Source organism: Lepisosteus platostomus, chromosome 10 (genome assembly GCF_059453375.1).
Source record: "Lepisosteus platostomus isolate fLepPlt1 chromosome 10, fLepPlt1.hap1, whole genome shotgun sequence".
In the NCBI taxonomy this organism is placed as follows: Eukaryota; Metazoa; Chordata; class Actinopteri; order Semionotiformes; family Lepisosteidae; genus Lepisosteus; species Lepisosteus platostomus.
In genome coordinates, this window is record NC_142620.1 from 11,282,953 (window position 1) to 11,304,331 (window position 21,379).

Here is a 21,379-nt window from a genome sequence, read left to right on the forward strand (position 1 = left end):
TAGCTGATGTGTGGTGAGTGTTCTGGCGCACTATGGCTGCTGTCGCATCATCCAGGTGGATGCTGCACATTGGTGGTGGCGGAGGGGAGTCCCGATTACCTATAAAGCGCTTTGTGTGTGGTGTCCAGAAAAGCGCTATATAAGTTTGAGCAATTATTGTTATAATCTTGACAGGCAAAGCACAGCCTTTTAATCTTAAAGTGTACCTGTCAGCCTTCCCAGACTCCCGGATGTAGGATTTGAAGAAGGGGGCAACGGCGTTGCTGATGAAGGAGTGTAGTGTCTCATAAGGAGAGTCCTCGCTGAGCGTCAGGACACGCAGCTGTGATGAAATGGGCTTGTCAGCATCGATGACCCCTGTCCTCTTGATGCATGCCAGGCTGCAAAGGCGCACACACAAGACACAGACTTAAACACATTGCTTCACTGTCGGGGTTAGAAGGAAAAGTGCTCTAGCCAGTGTGCTGTTGGTTAAGCTCAACAGGATCACACATCTTCTCATTAAGTCAACAGGCTGGTTGAACAAATATACTGGTTTGTAGAACAAAAGTTGTGTTACCTGAACACAAGAGCTACATTGGTTAACTAAAGTGATAACTGCAAAGTTTTCACAGCACAAATGCAGTTAAATAACTCAACTATCACATTACAGTAAATACATTTCAACACTTCTTTCATGTGTGCTTTTGTAATTCTTGCTCTGAAATCAAGTTAAAACTAATAAGAAAAGCAACAAGGACTCGCCTTGTTATTTCAAAGCCTAGTTTTGCTATGAAAAAAAATATGCTTGTGTAGGCAAACATTTCTATATCTATTTATTAAACAATAATCTCAAATTATGTACTATATTTATGGACCTTGTGTTGCTCTGATTCACCATGAAATATTAAATATACAGTACAATGAAATCATTTAAAAAAAAGTAATTATTTCCAACTCCAAAGTAAAACAAATATGACTAGTGTGGCAGTGCTCTGATAAAGAGTATTTTACACTACTGCAGTGCAATGCTGTTTCTGCAGGAGACAGACTCTATAGTCTAGCTTTCCAAACCTGTTTGACTTGAGCCCATAGTGAATATCAATGCTGATGTTGTAAGAGATGCACTCCTTCTCCTCTTCTCCCTCATCTCCAACATCCTCTGCAAGGAGAGAAAGGGAAGAATAATTCAGCAGTCTAGGTAACACTCCTCTGTTCAAGACCCAGAGGAAAAGAAAAATCAATTCAAATTAAGAGGAGGAAAAACACAGATACTGTACTCGATACGCAGTTAAATCCTGAGTCTTTAATCCTGATATGGAGAATGTTTTTTTTGCTGCTTGAAACTATTATGATGCAGACAAGAAAATACCAAAAAAAAAATTCCGTCATGCAACACAGCAATTTGTGCTGGAATAATAATACAAAGTCCCTGTTTCAGGATCAGCTGATGTCACTGTGGGTGGGGCACTGGCCCAGTGTACTGAATGATGTAATCACTGCAGATAGAAATGCACTGACATGGCAGTGCCGAAGTGAACTTTGTCACTAAAGCAAGACTCAATGTCACACTGCAACATACAAGTTCTGAAACTAGGTATTAGCAAGGGGGTCCCATGTAGAAAACAAACCTTTCGTTGAAGTGCAAAGCAATCATTGAATTGACAACACAGAGACAAAATCTGGTGATTTAAATCAAGAGGTAACTCTTAGGTAACTAGCAATTAATAAATCTGCTGAAAGGCGAGAAATACAGACCCTCCACAGATCACCAGGCACTATACCCTAAACTGATTATGATGCACTTTTCTCTCATTTCATTTTATAAAAATACAGTTACTTGACAATGCTCTTTTATCTACCCTCGACACCTTTGCTCCTTTAAAAACTCGAACCATCTCCTTCTCTCGCCCTGCCCCCTGGTACAATGACCATCTGCGTTTCATGAAGGCAGCCTCTCGCAAACTTGAGCGTAGGTGGCGTCTTTCCGGCCTAAATGTACATTATCAGGCCTGGAGAGATTACTTATCTGATTATAAGGTTACTATAGAGTCTGCTAGATCCACCTACTTCTCTCACATCATTGAAAATCACCAAAACAATCCCAGACATCTTTTCTCCACCATCAACAGACTGCTCAAGCCAAACTGCCCCACCACATTACCTGCCTCATCACAACTTTGCAACACATTCTTAGATTTCTTTAGTTCTAAGATTGACAACATCCGGCATCACATTCTCTCCACTACGGATATAATTTCCACACCTCCTCCCTCCTCATCCAACTTCTCTGGTTCCCGTCTCTCCAGCTTCTCTCTTCTTGACTCAGCATCCCTAAACAAACTAGTTACGCGCATGAAACCCACCACATCTATTTTAGATCCCGTTCCCACCACTTTATTCCAGTCCTGTTTCTCTTCTCTCTGTCCCATTGTCCTCAATATAATACATGAATCCTTGAGCACCGGCATTGTACCAACGGTCCTCAAAACTGCTGCTATTACCCCAGTGCCAAAGAAGCCTAACATGGCTCTCGACAATCTTAACAACTTTCGCCCCATCTCCAACTTACCCTTTCTCTCTAAAATTCTAGAACGTGCTGTCACACTTCAGTTACATAACCACCTCATGACAAACAACCTTTTCGAACCCCTCCAATCTGGCTTCCGTCAACTTCACAGCACAGAGACCGCCCTAGTCAAAGTCACCAACGATCTCCTAATAGCTTCTGATTCTGGTTCTCTTTCCATACTCATCCTTCTTGATCTCAGTGCTGCCTTTGACACTGTTGACCATAACATCTTGCTTTCTCGTCTCGAGACTGTGTTTGGAGTCTCTGACACTGCCCTCAAATGGTTTAAGTCTTACCTCACTGATCGCTGTCACTTTGTCTCTCTCAATGGGTACAGGTCTGAAATTGGTCTTGTCAAGTCTGGTGTCCCTCAGGGCTCAATACTGGGCCCCTTGCTCTTCAGCATTTACATGTTCCCACTTGGTCAGCTTTTAAGATCACATGGCCTCAGCTTTCATTTTTACGCTGACGATACTCAAATATACATCCATACCAAACCCGACACTGATGTGGCTGTCTCTATTCTATCTAATTGCATCTCTGACATAAAAATTTGGATGACTCAAAACTTCCTTCATCTTAACTGTGACAAGACTGAAGTCATGCTTATTGGTACCCCCCATCAACTTCGCAAAGCCAGTCCTGTAACCCTGTCTGTAGATGGCTCTGTACTTGAGCTCCAATCAAAATTGAAAAACCTTGGGGTTATATTCGATTCTGGCTTAACATTCGACCCACATGTACAGCATACTGTCAAAACATCTTTTTTTCACCTTAGAAATATCGCAAGACTACGCCCTATGCTATCATTAACTGTGGCTGAAAAGCTGATCAACATATTTGTATTCTCTCGAATTGACTACTGCAATGCTCTGCTCCCTGGGGTATCTAAATCTACTCTGAACAAGCTGCAGTATGTCCAAAATTCAGCAGCCAGAATCCTGACCAGATCTAGTGCAAGTGTTCACATTACTCCTATCCTGGAGTCCTTGCACTGGCTTCCGGTCAAATTCCGCGTAGACTTTAAAATCCTCATGCTCACCTACAAGGCTTTACATGGCTTGGCACCTCAATACCTGTCTGAACTTTTATCGCCCTACTCCCCACCTCGCAACCTCCGCTCTTCAAATTCTGCCCTCCTTACTGTCCCCCAAGCCCGTCTACATTGTATGGGCGACAGGGCCTTCTCCTGCTATGCCCCCAAGCTCTGGAACTCCTTGCCCAAGGATATTAGAGAGTCACCTTCTCTAAACTCCTTCAAATCCAGACTCAAAACCCTCCTTTTCAGAAAAGCCTTTACTTAACTGGTTCCATTCTTCACCCCTCTGCTCTTCTTAATACCATCTTCCACGGTCTCCTCTATTGTTATTGTTGTATTGCTGTAATTATAATTGTGTCCTGTCTTGTGAAATTTTTCTTATTTATTGTTGTAGTCTTCTTATTTATTGTTATTGTCATCCTGTAAAGCGCTTTGAGAAGCCACCTTTAAAGGCGCTATATAAAATAAAGTTTATTATTATTATTATTATTATTATTATTATCGCATACAGTCAAAGCATGAAAACATCAAACGTAAATTCTAAGAAATGTTATATTTAAAAACGGCAAGCTGCTGTAGACCTGTCGTTTGGAAAAGCAAACTTATTATCGTCTTAGCGCAGGATAAATATACTCTTTGTCTGGGCACGGTGCAATGCAGACTTCCGTAGCACTACTTGCAGGTAAAAAGAAGAAAGGTTTCTATAAGACGTTTTACCATCTAAGGACCTGTTTAGACATTGCATGAGGACACGAAATCTAGCCCGAAATAATATCCTGAGCTTGGGATATGTCCAATTACTAAAATACATATTTGCATGCGAGGATCTAATTTGGGATTGCGGCAAACTGAACTTCCACTAAGAGAATAATTATACTTTGGTGCTTGAGATATAACCCACTTTAAAACCTTTATTTTAAAGCCTATATTTTTACGATCCGGTAATATTTTAAGAAACTACCAAGGTGCGATAAACGGAAAGGCATATAAAACTGTGATTGTTGTAACTTTTAATAGGCGAATACCACCTCTTCTTAACTCCAGTGGACTGATCATTACCAGACCACACCTACTGGAAACCCTTGGGAAGCAGCGCCAGTTCAAACACACGGGTGAAGCCCAATGCTCCACCCTTGCGCTTTTCACAGACTGTGTCAACAGAACAACTAGTGTTCGTACGCAAGTACCGAAAATCGGGAAAACGACAACAAACGGTCACCGAAAGGAAAATGACCGCAAGGCGGATACACACCAGCGAAACTGATGCTATTCCCCGCCGGATACCTAAAATAACCTAATTTAACGAGAACGTTTCTTTAAAGCACGGCGTATCAACTACTGACCCCGAAAAACAACTGCAGCTCAGTCCGTGAATTCCCCAATAAAACCGAGGTCTATTAAAGCGATAGTTCTATTCAAACAGCTATTGAAACGCAAATGAAAGGGTCCATCGAGAAGTGGGAATATGCGTTAAAGGGCTGATTCTGCACGCTGAGGCTCGTACAGGGTACCACGCAGCCAGAAGTCCTCAGGCTGTGTCTCAGCAGTCTGGCTGGAGAGTGATGCAGCATCATTTGGCGCTGGAGATGCGCCGATGGCACCAGCCCCCACGTCACCTCAGCCTAAGCACCGATTCTCACACCTCGTACGGCAACGGACCTTTCAAGGTGTTCCTCTCCACCAGGATGGTGTGGACCTGCGGGTCCGAGAGGAATTTCCTCATCTGCTCCAGCGAGCTCTTCTCCTCCAGGGCGGTTTCCAGGGAGGCCGGGGCCTCGCCGCCATCTTCCAGGAGCAGCGGAACAAGCTTGCGGATGTGCTTCTGCAGCACAGACGTGTCAGCAACGGTCTGCACGGCGGCGGACACCTCTAAGGTGCCCGGGCCGTCGTCTCCGCCGCCTCCTCCGCTATCAGACATCTTCCAGTGCGGTCTACCACTGAATGCTATACGATTTATTCCACGGAAGAGGAAGAGAAAAAATCACCGCTCCTGCTGTCGTCGGTTAAATGAAACAGACTCCAGCGAGGCTCTGGTCAAATGACAGCTCTGAGCGACGAGAGCCGTGACGTAGGCGTGCGCCGTGCATTCTGGGACTTGTTGTTTATAGCTACGTCACTTTGATGGCGGTAGGCATAAGAAGAAATACAAATCCCATTAACCAACGCAACCATCCCGATCTGGAGTGTTGTCCATTGTCTTTTTCTTTGAGAAAAAAATAACAGGGAGTGGTTCTCTGTCTATGCAGAAATACTGGGGCGTGCTATTATTTATCCTTATTTCTGGATTATGATCATACGTATAGTAAGTGTAATGTTCGTGTTACTCCAACGGTATAGTGGTTGGTAAAAGCCCCTAATGTGTTACAGAACCAGCGCAAGAAAGCTAGAAATCTTTTTTTTAAAGATTTTCGTACTTGAAAGGCTTTTGCCAATCTATATGTATATAACTGCGCATAAACAAATTTCCGCAGTGTCCCATTACTTACTGTAACGCATTGTGCGGAATGTTGTTAGCTCTTCCTGACGTTAATAATTCACAAGCAATTATTTGAGCACGTTTGTGATGAACTTGTCCCTCCTGTATCTGCGCACTGTGCTGCCGCAGGGGAGGGTCATGAATAGAACAGGCTTGTCTTTTTCTTTTTTTTGTTATATATTTATTTAACTTTAATATATAACTTATAGCTATTATAATGAAGACATTATATAAGCGAGGTCGGTTGTTGGATGTACAGCAATGCAGCGCTACAGTTGATCGAAAAAGTTAACAGGCTGCAGCACTATTGTTACTTAATCACTGTATAGAAGAGCACGACCATATCTGCCTCTGAAAAAGTACTGTACGCAACTAAAAGCGCACCCTAGTTTGTTATTATACTCATGCATTTAAAGTTATATTTTTCTCTTAGGTTTCTGTTGTGAAAAAAAAAACTATTCAGCAGCATTTACGGATTTGGCTCCCGAAAACAAGTGCAATACAGCAGTCCTATTATCCTGCAGTCGATCCACCCAGATTCAACAGCAGCTAATTTCTCCGTAGTATTATGTAAACTGTGGAAATATTCTGAATCAACAAAACGTGAATGTTTATTTCATTTCGGTAAAAAAAATGCTGAGCTTTAAACGTGCTTTTAGTACTGTTGTAACGGGGTTTATCTGATGGTAAGAATTGAAACGCTATTACTAGTCTGTTGTGTTATCACTTCACACCGCTAGAGGACGATATCAAACTGCTAAAAATGATTTATGGGTACACTACTTCAGTCTTATTCGCTTGAAAAATCGATTGTATCGTAAGGTTATTCGAAATTAGGTAACTTTCATATACCTAGAAGAAAATTCTATTTAGGAAAGATAGTATTCTGTGCAAACTGAATGAAACATTTTCCGAAAACGTTTGGGATTTTAGAGACTCTTTACTTCCTTATCAGAGACCAATAACCTCACTGGAATGTAATGGAATGGTTCGCAAAAACTAAGCTTTGTCTTAGCATTCTTAGAACATTTGCACAGAAGACAAACCTATGACGATAATGGAATGGTTTAGGTGAAGTTCCTCTTCACCTCCTGGAAACCAGAGATTGCAGTCATCAGCTTCGTCGATAGCACTGCAATAGGAGCCGTCTGAAGCTGAAGCCATCTCTGGCTGCTGCAGTGATGTCCGAGAATCAAGATCTCCTTCCCCCTTTTTTAAAACACTCATCCTGAGCCTGGATTGCACTTTTTTTCCCCAGTGAGGTTCATATATTTTTTCTTTTTACAGGGAGAGGCCACATGCAAATGGTGGTCACATATGGTAAAAAAGGCGCCGATTAATTATGCTTTCAGGGCCAAACTAGCAATATCAGTGCTGCAGGAAAAAAACCAAAACATTAACATATTCAAGTTTTTAATATTAACTCCTGAAAATGTGGTGCATCCGTCAGTTCATTAGAAAACGTTTTTTTATTGAAACAATACAATACATAACAGTAATATTGTATGCTTGTAATGGTAACTGAGAGGCTGCTTTTTGCCATCAGCTAAAAAATTACAGCAACAAGGTAGCAGGTGTGCCCAGACACTTCCATGGTGTGGTAAAGCATTCCGAACCGCTTAATTCAGCAAATCCTGTGGAAGGAGTCCTTTGTCACTTCAGGTATAATGAGTAACCTTGGAATATGTCTCAAGGTTCCCATTTCAAAACCTAACGGCAAAAAAATAATCACTTTATTAAAATGAACATTGCAAAGCTGTCTTTAATGTTCCACAAACATTTTTTTCCCTGCAAAGGAACAAGTTAAGGTTTATTCCATGCTGAAAGGAGAATAAACAACGTTTCAGCTGCGGAGCCTTCTTTGAGTGCGGCACCAGAAGAAGGCTCCACAGCAGAAACATTGTGTTTCTTTCCTTCTCTTTCCAGCATGGACTAAACCTTTACTTATTCCTTTGCAGCCTACGCCTGCTGACGCAGCTCCCGGCTTGAATGATTGTTTCCCCACTGGTAATGTGTTTTGGAGTTGATTTGCTTTTTCTCAGGGTGCAGGTGAGTGACGGCAGTCTTATCTATACCTGGGAGCAGGTAAAGGTTATTTCCATTCCAAGGAAAAAAGACACAAGGTTGTTTTTTTTTTGTTGTCCTTTCAACATGTATGAACCTCTTCCTTTGCAGCCTACGTATCCTGACGCAGCTACCTACTTGAACTTATCTATACTTACCCAGAGATGGGTCAGTCCCTCAGTAAAAATGCAAAGGAAAGTACTGTAAACTGAGTGGTACAGTATATTTAAGATAGGGGAAAAGGCTAGTTAACACCTAACAACTCAAAAGAAAGTAATGATCAGGCATGATCTTGGCTAAAGTGTCCTCCTTTCTGTAAACTGTTCTATTTTTTTATTTTTATTGCCAGTACTGGAAGGATACTTCCAGTACTGGCAAAAAGCAGTTCATTTTCAGTTTCTTTCACCTTAATCACATGTTGTGTTCTTTCAGAAGAAATAGTACTGGGAGCAATTTAATCCCCATTTCCTTCTGGCTACCAGCAAAAACAGTCATTCTGGAGCTTTGTTCATGGAAAGCACAATACCAGGAAGGGAGTTTACACACAGATATTACATCAGAGGCGTAGCCACTGATTGATCCTAGGCCTACCCAATCACTCTAGAGTAATTTAAGATTCCCCCCTTGTTTGCGTTACATGTTTTGCTTTTTAATGTTACGTGTTGGATTTTTTTCATCGTATGTGATTTGCTTTGGCTCGCTGTATCTTTTGTAACCAATAAGAAAATGATGTAAATGTGGTGGGGCGGTGCACGCGTAGCCGTAGCCTAATTGGCTATCGTTGTCTTCAGACGCTCTTAGAGCTATCTAGCGCTAGGTTTTTGGTTTATTAGCCAACATGGCAAAACAAATGCATATATCTGCGTTTTTCAAAAAGCCGCCTGTAGATGACCAGACCAGTTCCGAAACAAATAAGACACATGGGATGCTACAGGTACCTTGGGATTTTAAGGAGTACAGCCTGGCTTCCCGAATACAAGTGTTTCTGGAACGCAAGCTGCAGTGCCGCGTTTGCTTGTAGCTGCTCGATACGTGCTCCACCTGTAGGAGTTCAGCACGAAGAGGTTCTAAAATTTCTCCTTTAAACAAATAACAAATTTTGGAATGTCTACCCAATCAGTCCAAAGTAATTTAAGATTTGTTCCCCCTTGTGTGCGTTACATGTTTTGCTTTTTAATGTTACGTGTTTTTTCATCGTATGTGATTTGCAATTGGCTCGCTGTATTATTGACGGGTAGCTGGGAGTGTGCATTTTACAGATAACTATTCAGATCGCCTCTAAATGCCCTGCAGTATTTTTAAGTAAACGACATTTACAGAGCTAAAATACATCCAAAGTATGTATTTGACGCTTTTATTAGCAGATCATTCTTGCAATTAAAGGTACGTTGAATTGGCTAGCACTGTAATGCGACTATAACAATTCAGTGTTAAGTCGTGGGAAGTCACGAATTTCCAAATTAGGTGTCTTTTGGCATCGAAAATAGAATACTAATTTCGCGGGTTTCATACAAGTTTAAAACCAAACCGGTATTATTTGTTAGTGTTACGTTTGTGGCTTTCCTTCCCGAGATATAGCGCCTTGTTTTTCCGGTGATCACGTGACCATGCACGGTGACTTTGACCTCCAGTGACCCCGTCTGCCGAGTCCAAGCGCTCTGTTACAGTTTAGCTCGTACCCTTAACATTTTAAAGACAATCAATATCCATAAACATATGAGCCTCCTTAGATGTGAATAATACTAAGACATGACGCATGCCAACAAGTTAACCATCTATGACATAAACCTGTGGTTGTAATGTATGTAAAATCATCATGATTGTAAGATCTATGTTTTTTATTTTCTATGGCACGTTTTCATTTTTTTCCCTTTCGTGACACGCTGTTGCCAAACGCGTAACTGTGGGATACCATCGCGATAAGAGCTCCGCAGCATGTCATGATAGGGACCCCATGTATATCGTATGTATGCCGCGGTAGTGTATATCACGACTGGCGCCTTGCTTCCATGCACCCTGGCACCACTGTCGCAACAAAGGTCTCATATCAGGATAAACCCTGATAGAACGTGCCGCGATATATGGACTTTGTGTCGCCATATGGGGTCAGCATATCCAGTCAGGGTATGTCCTATCGCAACATATAGATTCCATGTCACGACATGGGGGCGGGGCACTTTCCTCGGGATGTCATATCGCGACATGCAGACTTCATGTCAGGACATGGACATGACAGGTTTTGGCCATATCGCGATATATGGACTCCATGTCGCGACATGGGGACTGGGCGTTTTGGCTGTGCATGTCATATCGCGATATAGAGCCTTTCATGTCGCGACATGGGGCAGGGCACTTTTGCCGGGATATGTCATATCGCGACATGCGGACGTCATGTCGCGACATGGGCGTGACAGGTTTTGGTCATATCGCGATACATGGACTCCATGTCGCGACATGGAGGGGGGGCATTTTGGCTGAGCATGTCATATCGGGATATATGGCCTTTCATGTCGCGACAGTGGCGCCATAACAGTGATGCGCCAGTCGCAATGGGTATCGCGATGTGATCGTGGTGCGCGCACTCCTATCCTGACATGCTATCGGAGTCGTGAACGCGCTGTGGCTGTGTTACTGTATATCCAGCGTGCTCATACAGCACACACGGTACACACAGAACTTCCGCTGTGGCGCTTTACCCAATCAGAGTGTCGATTTTCACTCTTCACCCAATCACGGCCCGACCTGTTCGGGGGTTTAGCCAATCACGGGTCTGAGAGCTTTTCCTGCTAGCAGCGCCAGGTGGATCGGCTTGTGTACTGTCAACGAGAATCTAGTTTTAAAATGCTTTACTTATTTTTACTTAGATTTTTTGTCCCGTACTATTCGAAACAAATACATTTTGTATTTGCAATATAAACGTCTCCGCTTCTCCGCTGCTTTCTGTAATTAATACATGGTAGTTGAACAATTTTAATCGTATATTTAAGGTAGGGAAAACACCTGCTTTGTACTTCAAAAATGAATAGAAATATAAAGTGTATGATCATGATATTATTATGCTCGTGCTTTCAGTTTTGTTTTTTATTGTTAAATTATATCGATCTTGAAACTAATACCTAAAAATGTGAATATGGGCTCTCGTGTTGTACCAGCGGTAATTTGGAAACTGGTGTCTCTTCACCAATGAAAGGAGTCCACAAGCAATACATTTTCGAGAACGTGGTTAAAAACTAAAAGAAAACACCTAACCCAATGAACTAACATAGTAACTGCTCCCTAAATGTAAGATTGTTTATTCGTTTAAAGGCTGCCAAGTCTGGGGTCAACTGATCAAAAGATCACAACTGAAAGATCTGGTGGTCGTGACTTTGCGGTTTTGTACGTCAGTGACGTCACAGACAGGAAAAGAAGGCGCTATATTGAAATACATTGAAACATCCACCCCACCCGACCAGACAGACTCAGAAAACAAATTGCCCCCATTGTTTTAATCACAATCAGGAGTTCAAGTACCGAGTTTGTTGGTACCTGTAAACTTCCTTGTAGATTGTCACGTGATTACCCGAAAAAACAAGGCGCTATATCTCGGAAACAAAAGCAACACAAACGCTACTTACAGCGACACAAACCGGCACAAACGCAGCACTAACGATGGCGGTGAGTTTCGTCGTTTGTGCTGTTCGACGGGCGGGTGGCCAACTTCATGGAGCAGGACAAGCAGACATGTCCGGGTCATTACATTGCAGACTGCAGAAGACTCGACTTCACCTGAGGATCTAACACAGGCACCCATACCTGTGTCTTCAGAGGGCAGGTGTGCCCTCACGCTGTATTCTACACCAAGGACTGGCCGAAAACACGAAGATAAAATAACTGAGCTCAACGCTTCATGTTTGCGCATAAGACCCCTGTAAATACAAACTCACGGATAATGACAGTTTATTAAATAATTCATATATATGTTCCCTTCTGTTTTTTCAATTTTCAATATTGCGGCGGTCCGCAGGTGTGAGACGGTGGACTTTCCAGTGTTGCTTCTCGGATGTTATTTACTACCCGCGACAACCTTGTACGTAGTGCCCCTTAAGAAACATCTTGGTTCTTTTTCACATTAACGAATGCGCTTTGCATAAAAAGTGCAACAGTGGTCTTCTTCGTAAAGTTGCAGATTCAAGCCTTTTTAAACACGAGGCTCCAATCTTTACACGTCCCTTGGTGCGCGTGTTTAATTAAGGAGACAGTGAGAAACTGATCACTTCTTCAGATTTTTTCAAAAAGCACACCGCTACGAAGTATTAAGACGTGCTCGTTAAAGCCTCTTGGTAAGAACATGGAATTGTCTACTAGTGTTCACTTTTTGAGATTACACCCGCAACTCTTCTGATTAGGGTATGTGATATTCATGACAAATGTAATTTTCCTGCCAGCACAAACGCACAGAAGACACTGATTAAATGAAAAATTCACCGCCCCCCCAAGCAAACAGAGGAACAATTGCAGAACTGTTACTCTCGCACCGGTAACAGACGCTTGAACTCGGCAGACCGGGTCACTGGACGTCAAAGTCACCCTGCATAGTCACGTGATCACCGGAAAACCAAGGCGCTATATCTCGGGAACGAAAGCAGCACAAACGCTACTTTCAACGGCACAAACTGACAAACACGGCCAAAACTTTGCGTTCTCTTTCCAGCCTGGAATAAATCTATTACTTGTTCCTTTGCAACTAACGAATAAGGTGGGTTTCATCGTTTGTGCGGTCTGTAGGGGGGGCAACTTCACGGAGCTCTAGGTAAACCCTGCATGGTATTCTGGCAACACTGTAAGGATCATGTTTTTCGACTTCTCCAGTGCCTTCAATACCATCCAGCCCTTACTTCTAAGGAGGAAGCTGGAGGAGATGCAAGTCGATGCCTCCATGACCTCGTGGATCACTGACTACCTGACGGGCAGACCACAGTCTGTGAGACTTCAGAACTGCGTGTCTGAACTGGTAGTGAGTAACACAGGGGCACCTCAAGGGACAGTTCTTTCTCCATTCCTCTTCACCCTCTATACTTCGGACTTTAAGTACAACTCAAAGTCATGCCACCTGCAAAAGTTCTCAGATGACTCTGCAATTGTGGGATGTATCAAGGGTGAGCAGGAGGAGGAGTACAGAGGACTGGTCAGCAGCTTTGTGGAGTGGTGTGGGGTGAACCACTTGGAACTGAATGTTACAAAGACAAAGGAACTGGTGGTAGATTTCAGGAGGAAAAAGGTCAAACCTACTCCTGTCTACATCCATGGGAGTGGCGTGGAGATGGTGGACTCGTACAAGTACCTGGGAGTGCACATCGATGATAGACTGGAATGGTCTAAGAACATCGAGGCCATCTATAAGAACGGACAAGAGCCGACTTTACTTCTTGAGGAGGCTCAGGTCCTTCAATGTGTGTAGTAAGATGCTACACATGTTTTATCAGTCGGTGGTAGCGAGTGCCATTTTCTACGCAGTGGTGTGCTGGGGCTCTGGGATTAGAGCAGTAGATTCCAAAAGGCTGAACAAGCTCATCAGGAGAGCGAGCTCTGTCATTGGGTCTGACCTGGACCCCTTGGAGGTAGTGGCTGAGAGGAGAATGATGTCCAAACTGGAGGCCATCATGGACAACTTCTCCCATCCCCTCTATGACAGGCTTGCAGGAATGAAGAGCACGTTCAGCAATAGACTTGATTCATCCACGGTGCGACAGGGAGCGCTACAGGAGGTCATTCTTGCCGTCTGCCATAAGACTGTACAACGCATCCACCTTGCGTCTTGGCAGAGGCAACAGCGACAGTGACCTGTTTCTGGACTAAACGCATATACACATATACTGCTACATCTGTTCTCTTTCTTTTTCTTTTTCCCGTTTACAACCACTTTTGTGCAATATATGCCAGGGACCTGTGCAATACATTTATATTTATATCTATGGTTACATCTATATTTATATTCATACGTGTGATACGATTTTCTGTGTACTGTTCTGTTCTAGTTTCCTCTTGTGTGTCCGGACTGTGAGTAACTCTTGTATTGTATTGTATGTATTGTACTATTAGTATATAATTCGTTACACTGTGGCTGTGTTGTGTGTTAAGCTGCTGTTGCACTGCAATTTCCCTCACGGGATCAATAAAGTATCTATCTATTTTAAATACAATATTTCGGACGGATTTTGAATCTTGCGTTTTGCAATAAAATATTAACTTCAGAGTAACTCGTAAAACTACTGAACAATCTAAAAGCAGGCAGTCGAAAATACTTAGAACTGTTACAAGCAACAAGTGAAAACGAGCTCTTGCAGCTTTTCTTTAGCTTAAGAAGGTCCTCATATGAGAGACCTTTGCAAACTAGCTGTCATTTGAACGGGAATTTGCCGACTCTCTAGGCAGTGACGGGATTATCGCCACATTCAATTCCACGCCCCTTCAAGAACGTGTCTGAAAATCATTGCAGCAGGATGCATCATAAAATTGTAGATAAAGAAGCTTCTTTCAAATCAAAGCATAAGACAAAATGCTAAGAGAAATGATTAGCACTTGCAAATTGTGCCAACAGAGGATTTATCTATGGGATAACACTTCAAATCTATATGAATTTAAACCGATTTTCATCCAAAGGGGGATCCGTTCGAATTTTTCTAACTTTAATTTTTATTGTAGTTCCAGGCTCTGCATAATCAAGGTTTTGGAGAGTTCAGATCCTGAAGACTTCTAGGTCACTCTCAGCCACCTGTTTCTTAAAGATTGATCAATTAAGCACGGTACGTGTTCAATTAAAAGCCTTGGTCCTGAACAGCTGCAGGGTATTCTGATTAGCTAAATAATTTAGATCACTCAAAACAGTCACCTGATTCAGTGACTACAGTTTTTTTTTCCAGGACGCTAGACATTGATGATTTAATATGCTTCTTAAGCCTACAGGGCAAGGGCTCTACAAGAGCACGACTGGATACGACTGGGAAAATTACTTTAGGGATTAAATAAATTAGCAGATTAAATCTCCATCCATCTACTCGTTACAAATTAAAACCAAAGTGGTCAGCAACTGATTCGATGGAACAGAAAGAAGCCTCTGGTGAACTGGTGCCATCTGGAAGTGGGATTTAAAATCTATGGCTATTTCTTATTCTGTTGTACCCACTTTGGAGTCAATTTCCTGGACTTCTGTAGATTCCCCCCCATCTCTCATTCATTTATAGTTTTGACACTCCACTTTAAGCTTTCTGGTAAACACACAAAAAGTAGAAAACAGTCATAACACCTGAAGTAAAAACACTGATTCTTTTAGGATGAAAATATAAAATCCACGTTCTCTTCATTTATTCTATTTCGATGTACACAACTTTAGAATTGGATAAAAGCACACAAAAGGCTGATGTATGAAGATTTGTCACAGACATATCATTGTGGAAACAAATCTTGAGAATTACAAATTGATAAAAATATTAGAATTTAAATGTTTTAACATTTCTAATGCAGATAGATACAGGGACTGTCAAAAAGAAAAGTCTGCCACTTATCAAATTTTTGCAGATGCTATTAACGTTTTATTCTGTACATAGGACCATTTTGTACAAAATATGAAACCTAATGTTTAATAGATATATAACACTACATAAAACAAAGTACATTGTATGTACAATATTAAATGAAGCCATTTAGTACAGATCGCATACTAAAGGACACTTGCCGTTATTGTATTTCGGAAAGCACAAACAAACTTGCAGATGCTGAAGTAAAGCCACTGATGAAAGAAAAACAGTCACCAAAAACCATCTTTTTCTGCTTTTTTGTACGAATTCAGTAATTCATTGGTACCATTACAGCAATACAAAAAAAGCTCAAAGGTTGTTTCATTAGAAAATGCGGCACCATCCTGTAAAACAATTCAAACTATTAATATAACAGCAATATATCTTTGTTAAGAGGGAAAAATAGTTTGGTGATTGTTGTTCTTCAAGAAGAGGAGAAAAATGCTGAACATGGTAGTATATTTTACATTTTGCACATTCAACCAAACATTAAACAGACACAGTTGAGTGGGCAAAGAAATAACTTTCCATAAACATTGTACACCCAGACCAGAGGACTATTTGGTGAACTACCAGTTAAACATGGAAGTTCAAACAATGGTATGAAGACTGACAAAAAAAACAAAAACAGAAAACTAAGCACTCTTCTCTCCTTGACAGGGAGGCATGTTGGGACAGCCTCTGTCAAGTAAAAAAGGGGGATAAATACACAGAAACATGGAGAAAAGCAAGACTGCTTCATTTGGGATAGTACAACACAGCGCATTTTTTCAAGTTTAACAGGAAGTGCTATTTAGGTAGTTCAACAAGCTGTTTTGCAGCATTCTCAATTTTTCAAATCAGCTGCAATTCAACAGGAGCAGAATTTCATATGGTAACTTTGCTAACCACCATCTGGAACAAATGCATATATCCATATGGATTTTTCTTCTGCCAAGGGAGATTGACTAAATATGAAGGGTAAAGTGGTTGGTACACCAAACTATTGGCTCTCCTCTTATTGAGGCCAGTATTTACCAATCTTTATTATATAATAAAGGCACTCATGGAAAGACCTTTATATAATCGAGAAAGACTGTTCTATAACATTAATAAAGATAACAGTACTTTCCAAGTTCTAAGGTTAAGCACCTGTGAGAATAATCACTGCCTAAACATGGGAACACAAATTATATAGCCACTGGGATGAGATGTGGGTTTGCCTCTAACTCCAAATTACCCTGAATGCCTGTAGAATAACATCACTTACAGGATAAAACCTTCCCTGCTTTAGGGGTAACCTAAATTACATTTTTTTAGGTAAATCACAAAGGCAAACAATAATGCTAAATATACTGAATAGGAACAAGGGATACTGCTGATGAACAGAAAATTACTACCCCTTTTTAGCATCATATTAAATGAGACTGACAATGTGCACAACCAAATCATAGCTGCTTAAAGGTATGCAACTGTCACTGGAATGTACTGCATAACAGCAATAGCAAGATGCACTGAGTGCAAAGCATGCATATTAATGGATATCGGTGACATGTTCAGCATTTCTACATCCTAGTCAATTTGGATTCTACTGCTATGACTTAATTCCCAGAGGGTTAGTCATTTTACCTGAAGGTAAAGAGTTAGCCACTGAAACGGGCTTCTTTCAAACATCTACTAACAGAATGAAGTCTTATTAGTGGTGGTAAAGTAAATGGAAACAATACTCAATAGAGAAATCTTTAAAAAAATGGTCTCTAATATTTTACACTTTGTACAAAAAAACATTTGAACAGATCAGCATTGTAGCCTGGGATATTGTGCAATTTGACAGCCCAATCTGATGCTCTTAATGAAATTTACCATTGTTTGAACTACCAAATTCAAAATGCATTCTGAGTAAGCTTATTGCCTAAAGAACTGTACTAATTTTATTTTAAAAAAAGTAGAAGTAATTGGTATGGCACAAAACTTGTAAAGATCTTCTACTGTAGAACGGAGTCCAGAAAAAATGTCTTTCCTTCCTTTTGATAACTCCACTCCGAGGGAACAGCTCCATCAAATATGCCGTTCATCTGCACATTTTTAGACCGATTAGAAAATCTGTGGCCAAAACTGACACCTCTTCAGAAGTCCCCCTCCCCACTGTTAAAAAGGTTAGACGATTAAATATTAACATGTAATCAATAAAATGAATAAAAATGTCTTGGCACTGGCAGCTGTCCCTGGGCTTGAAAGAAAAACTGGTATCCAACCTGTTGCCTTTCCTGGTTTGTTCCCTTTAAAAAGAAAAAAAAAGCAGCACCACCCCACTCAGTTTTTGCTTTCTCCTTAAGTTTCTCCCCAGCTACACTGTACATTGCATTCACTCTCCACATGCAACTGACCAAGTATCTTGGGAGCTTATGTTCTGAGTTTTTTTTTTTTGAATGAAATGACAAAAATCCAATACAGGCACATAACATTCAGGAGGAAAAAAGAAAAACAAAAAAGAACACCTGAGAAAGCGGAAACCAATAATGATCAGAGCGCGGGAACGGTATAACACGGGCACGTCTCGTTGTTTCCGTGCCAGTATTTTAGATGTGCTGAAGGTTCAGGGCAGGAAAACCACCCGCCTGTCTAGTGCCCATCATGAGTCGTCAACATTTCTTCAGCGCGGCGATGGGATTCCAAGGCTTTCACGGTGTAAATATCCTGAGGCAGCTCAGACTTGCGTCGCACCAGAGGCCGGTCCTTTCGCTGATCTCTCTGCAACTGTAGAGATGGTGCAATTCAGGCCAGATACACAAGACTTTCACAAAACTGGCTGCAAGCCACTAGATCCCACTACAGGTGCTGTAGTACGGTATGTTATAAGCTTGCACGGGGGCAGAGGATGGCGTTTCGTTTTGAGATCAGGATCAGGAAGTTTTTCTTCCAGCAAAATTCTCAGTAATACAAACCGAAACCTGAACTGAGTTATGGATCATTTGAACTGTTTGACCATGTTCAGCTCTTAAAAATGTTGTAGATTGATTTTTAACTATAGCATTTCATTAGTAACAAAATGCCAGAGTTGCAAATGTCCCCAATTTCAAGCAACTTGATAGCTCCAATTAAGGGAATTAAGGGTTCAATCAAGCAATTAATGTAAGCTAGAATGGAAACCAGCAGGTGCTGGGAACCCCTGATATGAAGATATGACTACTGTGGATCTAAATCTCACTGCAAATGTTATTCACTCTAAACAATGTCCTGCACTAGAATACGTTCTAAACCATTACGTTTTACAATTTAAATTGACAACACGTTGAGATGTTCCTGCTCCCCAGCTCCAGACGTGAAGAATGAGTCAATAATTGTAACAGTGCGGTTAGTTTGGTCAGCATTTTACACTTTTTAGTCAAGAAAGGAAGTGTATATATACAGGTTATTGTTATATTGCAAACAGGAACAAGGTGGGGGGGGGGTTATACATTAAAAAACATGCCAGTTAAAGGCACATATCCAGCTCAAGTAGTCTTTAATACAAAGTTCAGGCTTCCGATTAAATTGTTTGTGGGGAACAATCTTCTTGAGAGCAAAAAAAACCCAACTAAAACTTAAAACCTTAAGGCAAGACTTTCCCAACTCTGGTCCAGAGAACTTGCATACCTGCTTTATTCCAGTCTAGCTCATTATGTAATTAGATCCTTAAGTGGAATAAACTTCTTAATTGGAACCTTTGCAATTTTATTCTGTTTTAAAACTTGGTATTTATGTCATTTAGTAAACAATATAGAAAAGGAACAACTGGTGTGAAGAAGGCCCCACAGCCAAAACTTTGTTTCTTTTCAACACGGAATAAACCTTTACTTGTTCCTAAGGATTTATTATGCAACAGAGCTTTGAGCTCTTATGTTCAAGTGCCTACAATAACCATAACATTATATCATTAGAATTTATTATATGGAACTGACTCACTGACCAATGCTTGTGTACTATTGTGTGGAACTAAATATTTTCACCAGTCAGAAAATTTAAACAGAACAGAACTGAGAAGAATTACAGCTTTTGATAGTGACTTTATAATTGCTTTGTGCAATGGTTAAATTCCAGGATAGTATTTGTAGACTTTTAAAATAGTCTTGCTTCCACCTTTTACAACTGTTATGGCCTACAACAGCTTCAGAATACATCCATTAACTCTTCCATTCTCATAAGCTATATTTAAGGAGCAATATAGTACTGTACAACAAACATTTGTAGCAAATATGCCATTCAACAAGAATGGTATTACCACCTCGGTTACAGCACTGTTTATTAAAAGCAAAAGGAAAGATGACCACTCACCCATGGAAGTTTTATGAAAGTATATGAAAATGTAGTAAATGAAAATAAGCAACATGCTAAGGTTAAGAGGGATATTCTACCCTCAGATCCATGCAGACGTTTGCATCCTACATAATGTTATTGATTCCAGTGCTCAGTCCATATCCTATCTTTGAAAGGCTTAGTGGTTGTGACTGCTATGATTAGAGGAGATTCATAAATTCATTTTTTTACCTGAGTAGCTTCTTCCTCTACAGTCTTTTTTAACATCTGAACATCTTCTATCAAGGGACCATCTGTCTCCATTTCTACTGGACTATTGAGGCCAGAGGAATCAACATACACATGGTACTAATATAAAAAAGCAAAAAAAAAATCCAAATCAGTTGCAAGCGGAGAAAGACAGAAGAGGAAATGGGAGAAAGAGGTTAACAGGAGGGAAAGAAGTAGAAAAATGGAACGAAGGAACCATTTCCTTAGAACATAAAATAATAAAGAATGATGTATAGACAGAAATAGAAAACAAAATGTAATTATGACCATTTGTCAAATGTGGGGAATGTCTAAGATGAATCTTTAGTAAATTCCATTATAAATTAGCTATAACTGTAAAGAAATTACCTCAATGTTTTGAAGTGTCAGTTTGCTCAAAACCTTTTAAGAACTGTGCTTTATAGGAATTAACAACCGTCAAATGATTAAACTGTCTGAAGTAAAGAATTACCCTAGTGATACAAGAGGTATTTATTTGGAGAAATCAATACAGAACAGAAGCTTTACAGTCAACTATAAAATCTGACCAATAAATCTCTAATGCAACTGCAAGGGTAAGTGAGTAAAACTTAGATCTCCAAATTAAAAAGTACATACAGATCAATGCACACCGACTGCTTCTCTCAGGATAATGCTTTTTATACTCTTAATATGCAATGTATGGAGTTGGTAGCTGGATGCAGTTTGTGACGCACTTTCATGTTAGAGGAATAACTAGAACTCATTTAAAGGGCTTTAAAAAAAAAATCAAGCCCAGGATCAACCAAATTTCAAACCCAGGATGGGGACGGTAAAAAAAAAAAGTGGCAGCGATTAAAGTTCTCTTAAACCCATTACAATAGTTATAAGAAGCAAAACATAGTTCTACATTTTAATTTTAAAACTGGGTAGGTCATTCAGTAAAGATCACTCATACTGCAGGACCCAAATAATAGCTGGTTGATTTTCAGGGTTTAGCTAGTGATCAGAGCTCCTTAGAGATGGTAAGAAAACGTAACCACGATGGGGTTTAGGGAAGCTGAGGGCCTGTATAACAACTCATCAGGAAACAGTGATACTGGGACTGATCAGTCTGACATTGACTTGAGTTCTGGGCATGGAATAAGGCAAGGTGCTGACATTCTGTAGCCCCAGCCTCTGCATGGTTG

The 21,379-nt window shown here is 40.8% G+C and overlaps 2 protein-coding genes across 7 annotated transcripts in view; both read right to left on the bottom strand.

Moving 5' to 3' along the window:
• The window catches only part of dync1h1 (dynein, cytoplasmic 1, heavy chain 1), a 46,814-nt gene extending 41,179 nt beyond the window's left edge, over window positions 1-5,635 (bottom strand). For all 3 annotated transcript variants that reach the window (XM_088648123.1, XM_088648121.1, XM_088648120.1), the window contains exons 1-3: window positions 5,250-5,635; window positions 1,054-1,141; window positions 207-380 (exon numbers count right to left, since the gene is read on the bottom strand). In XM_088648123.1, the coding sequence (XP_088504249.1) occupies window positions 207-380; window positions 1,054-1,141; window positions 5,250-5,508 (521 nt within the window). In that variant the 5' untranslated portion in view covers window positions 5,509-5,635. The remainder of the gene's footprint in view (window positions 1-206; window positions 381-1,053; window positions 1,142-5,249) is intronic.
• A 9,798-nt stretch (window positions 5,636-15,433) lies between these two features.
• Window positions 15,434-21,379, bottom strand: part of ppp2r5ca (protein phosphatase 2, regulatory subunit B', gamma a) — a 43,760-nt gene continuing 37,814 nt past the window's right edge. For 3 of the 4 annotated variants that reach the window (XM_088648126.1, XM_088648128.1, XM_088648129.1), the window contains 2 exons: window positions 20,193-20,309; window positions 15,434-18,422 (listed from right to left, as the gene is read on the bottom strand). In XM_088648126.1, coding sequence (XP_088504252.1) covers window positions 18,288-18,422; window positions 20,193-20,309 — 252 coding nt within the window. In that variant the 3' untranslated portion in view covers window positions 15,434-18,287. The remainder of the gene's footprint in view (window positions 18,423-20,192; window positions 20,310-21,379) is intronic. The other variant, XM_088648127.1, reaches the window with a different exon arrangement.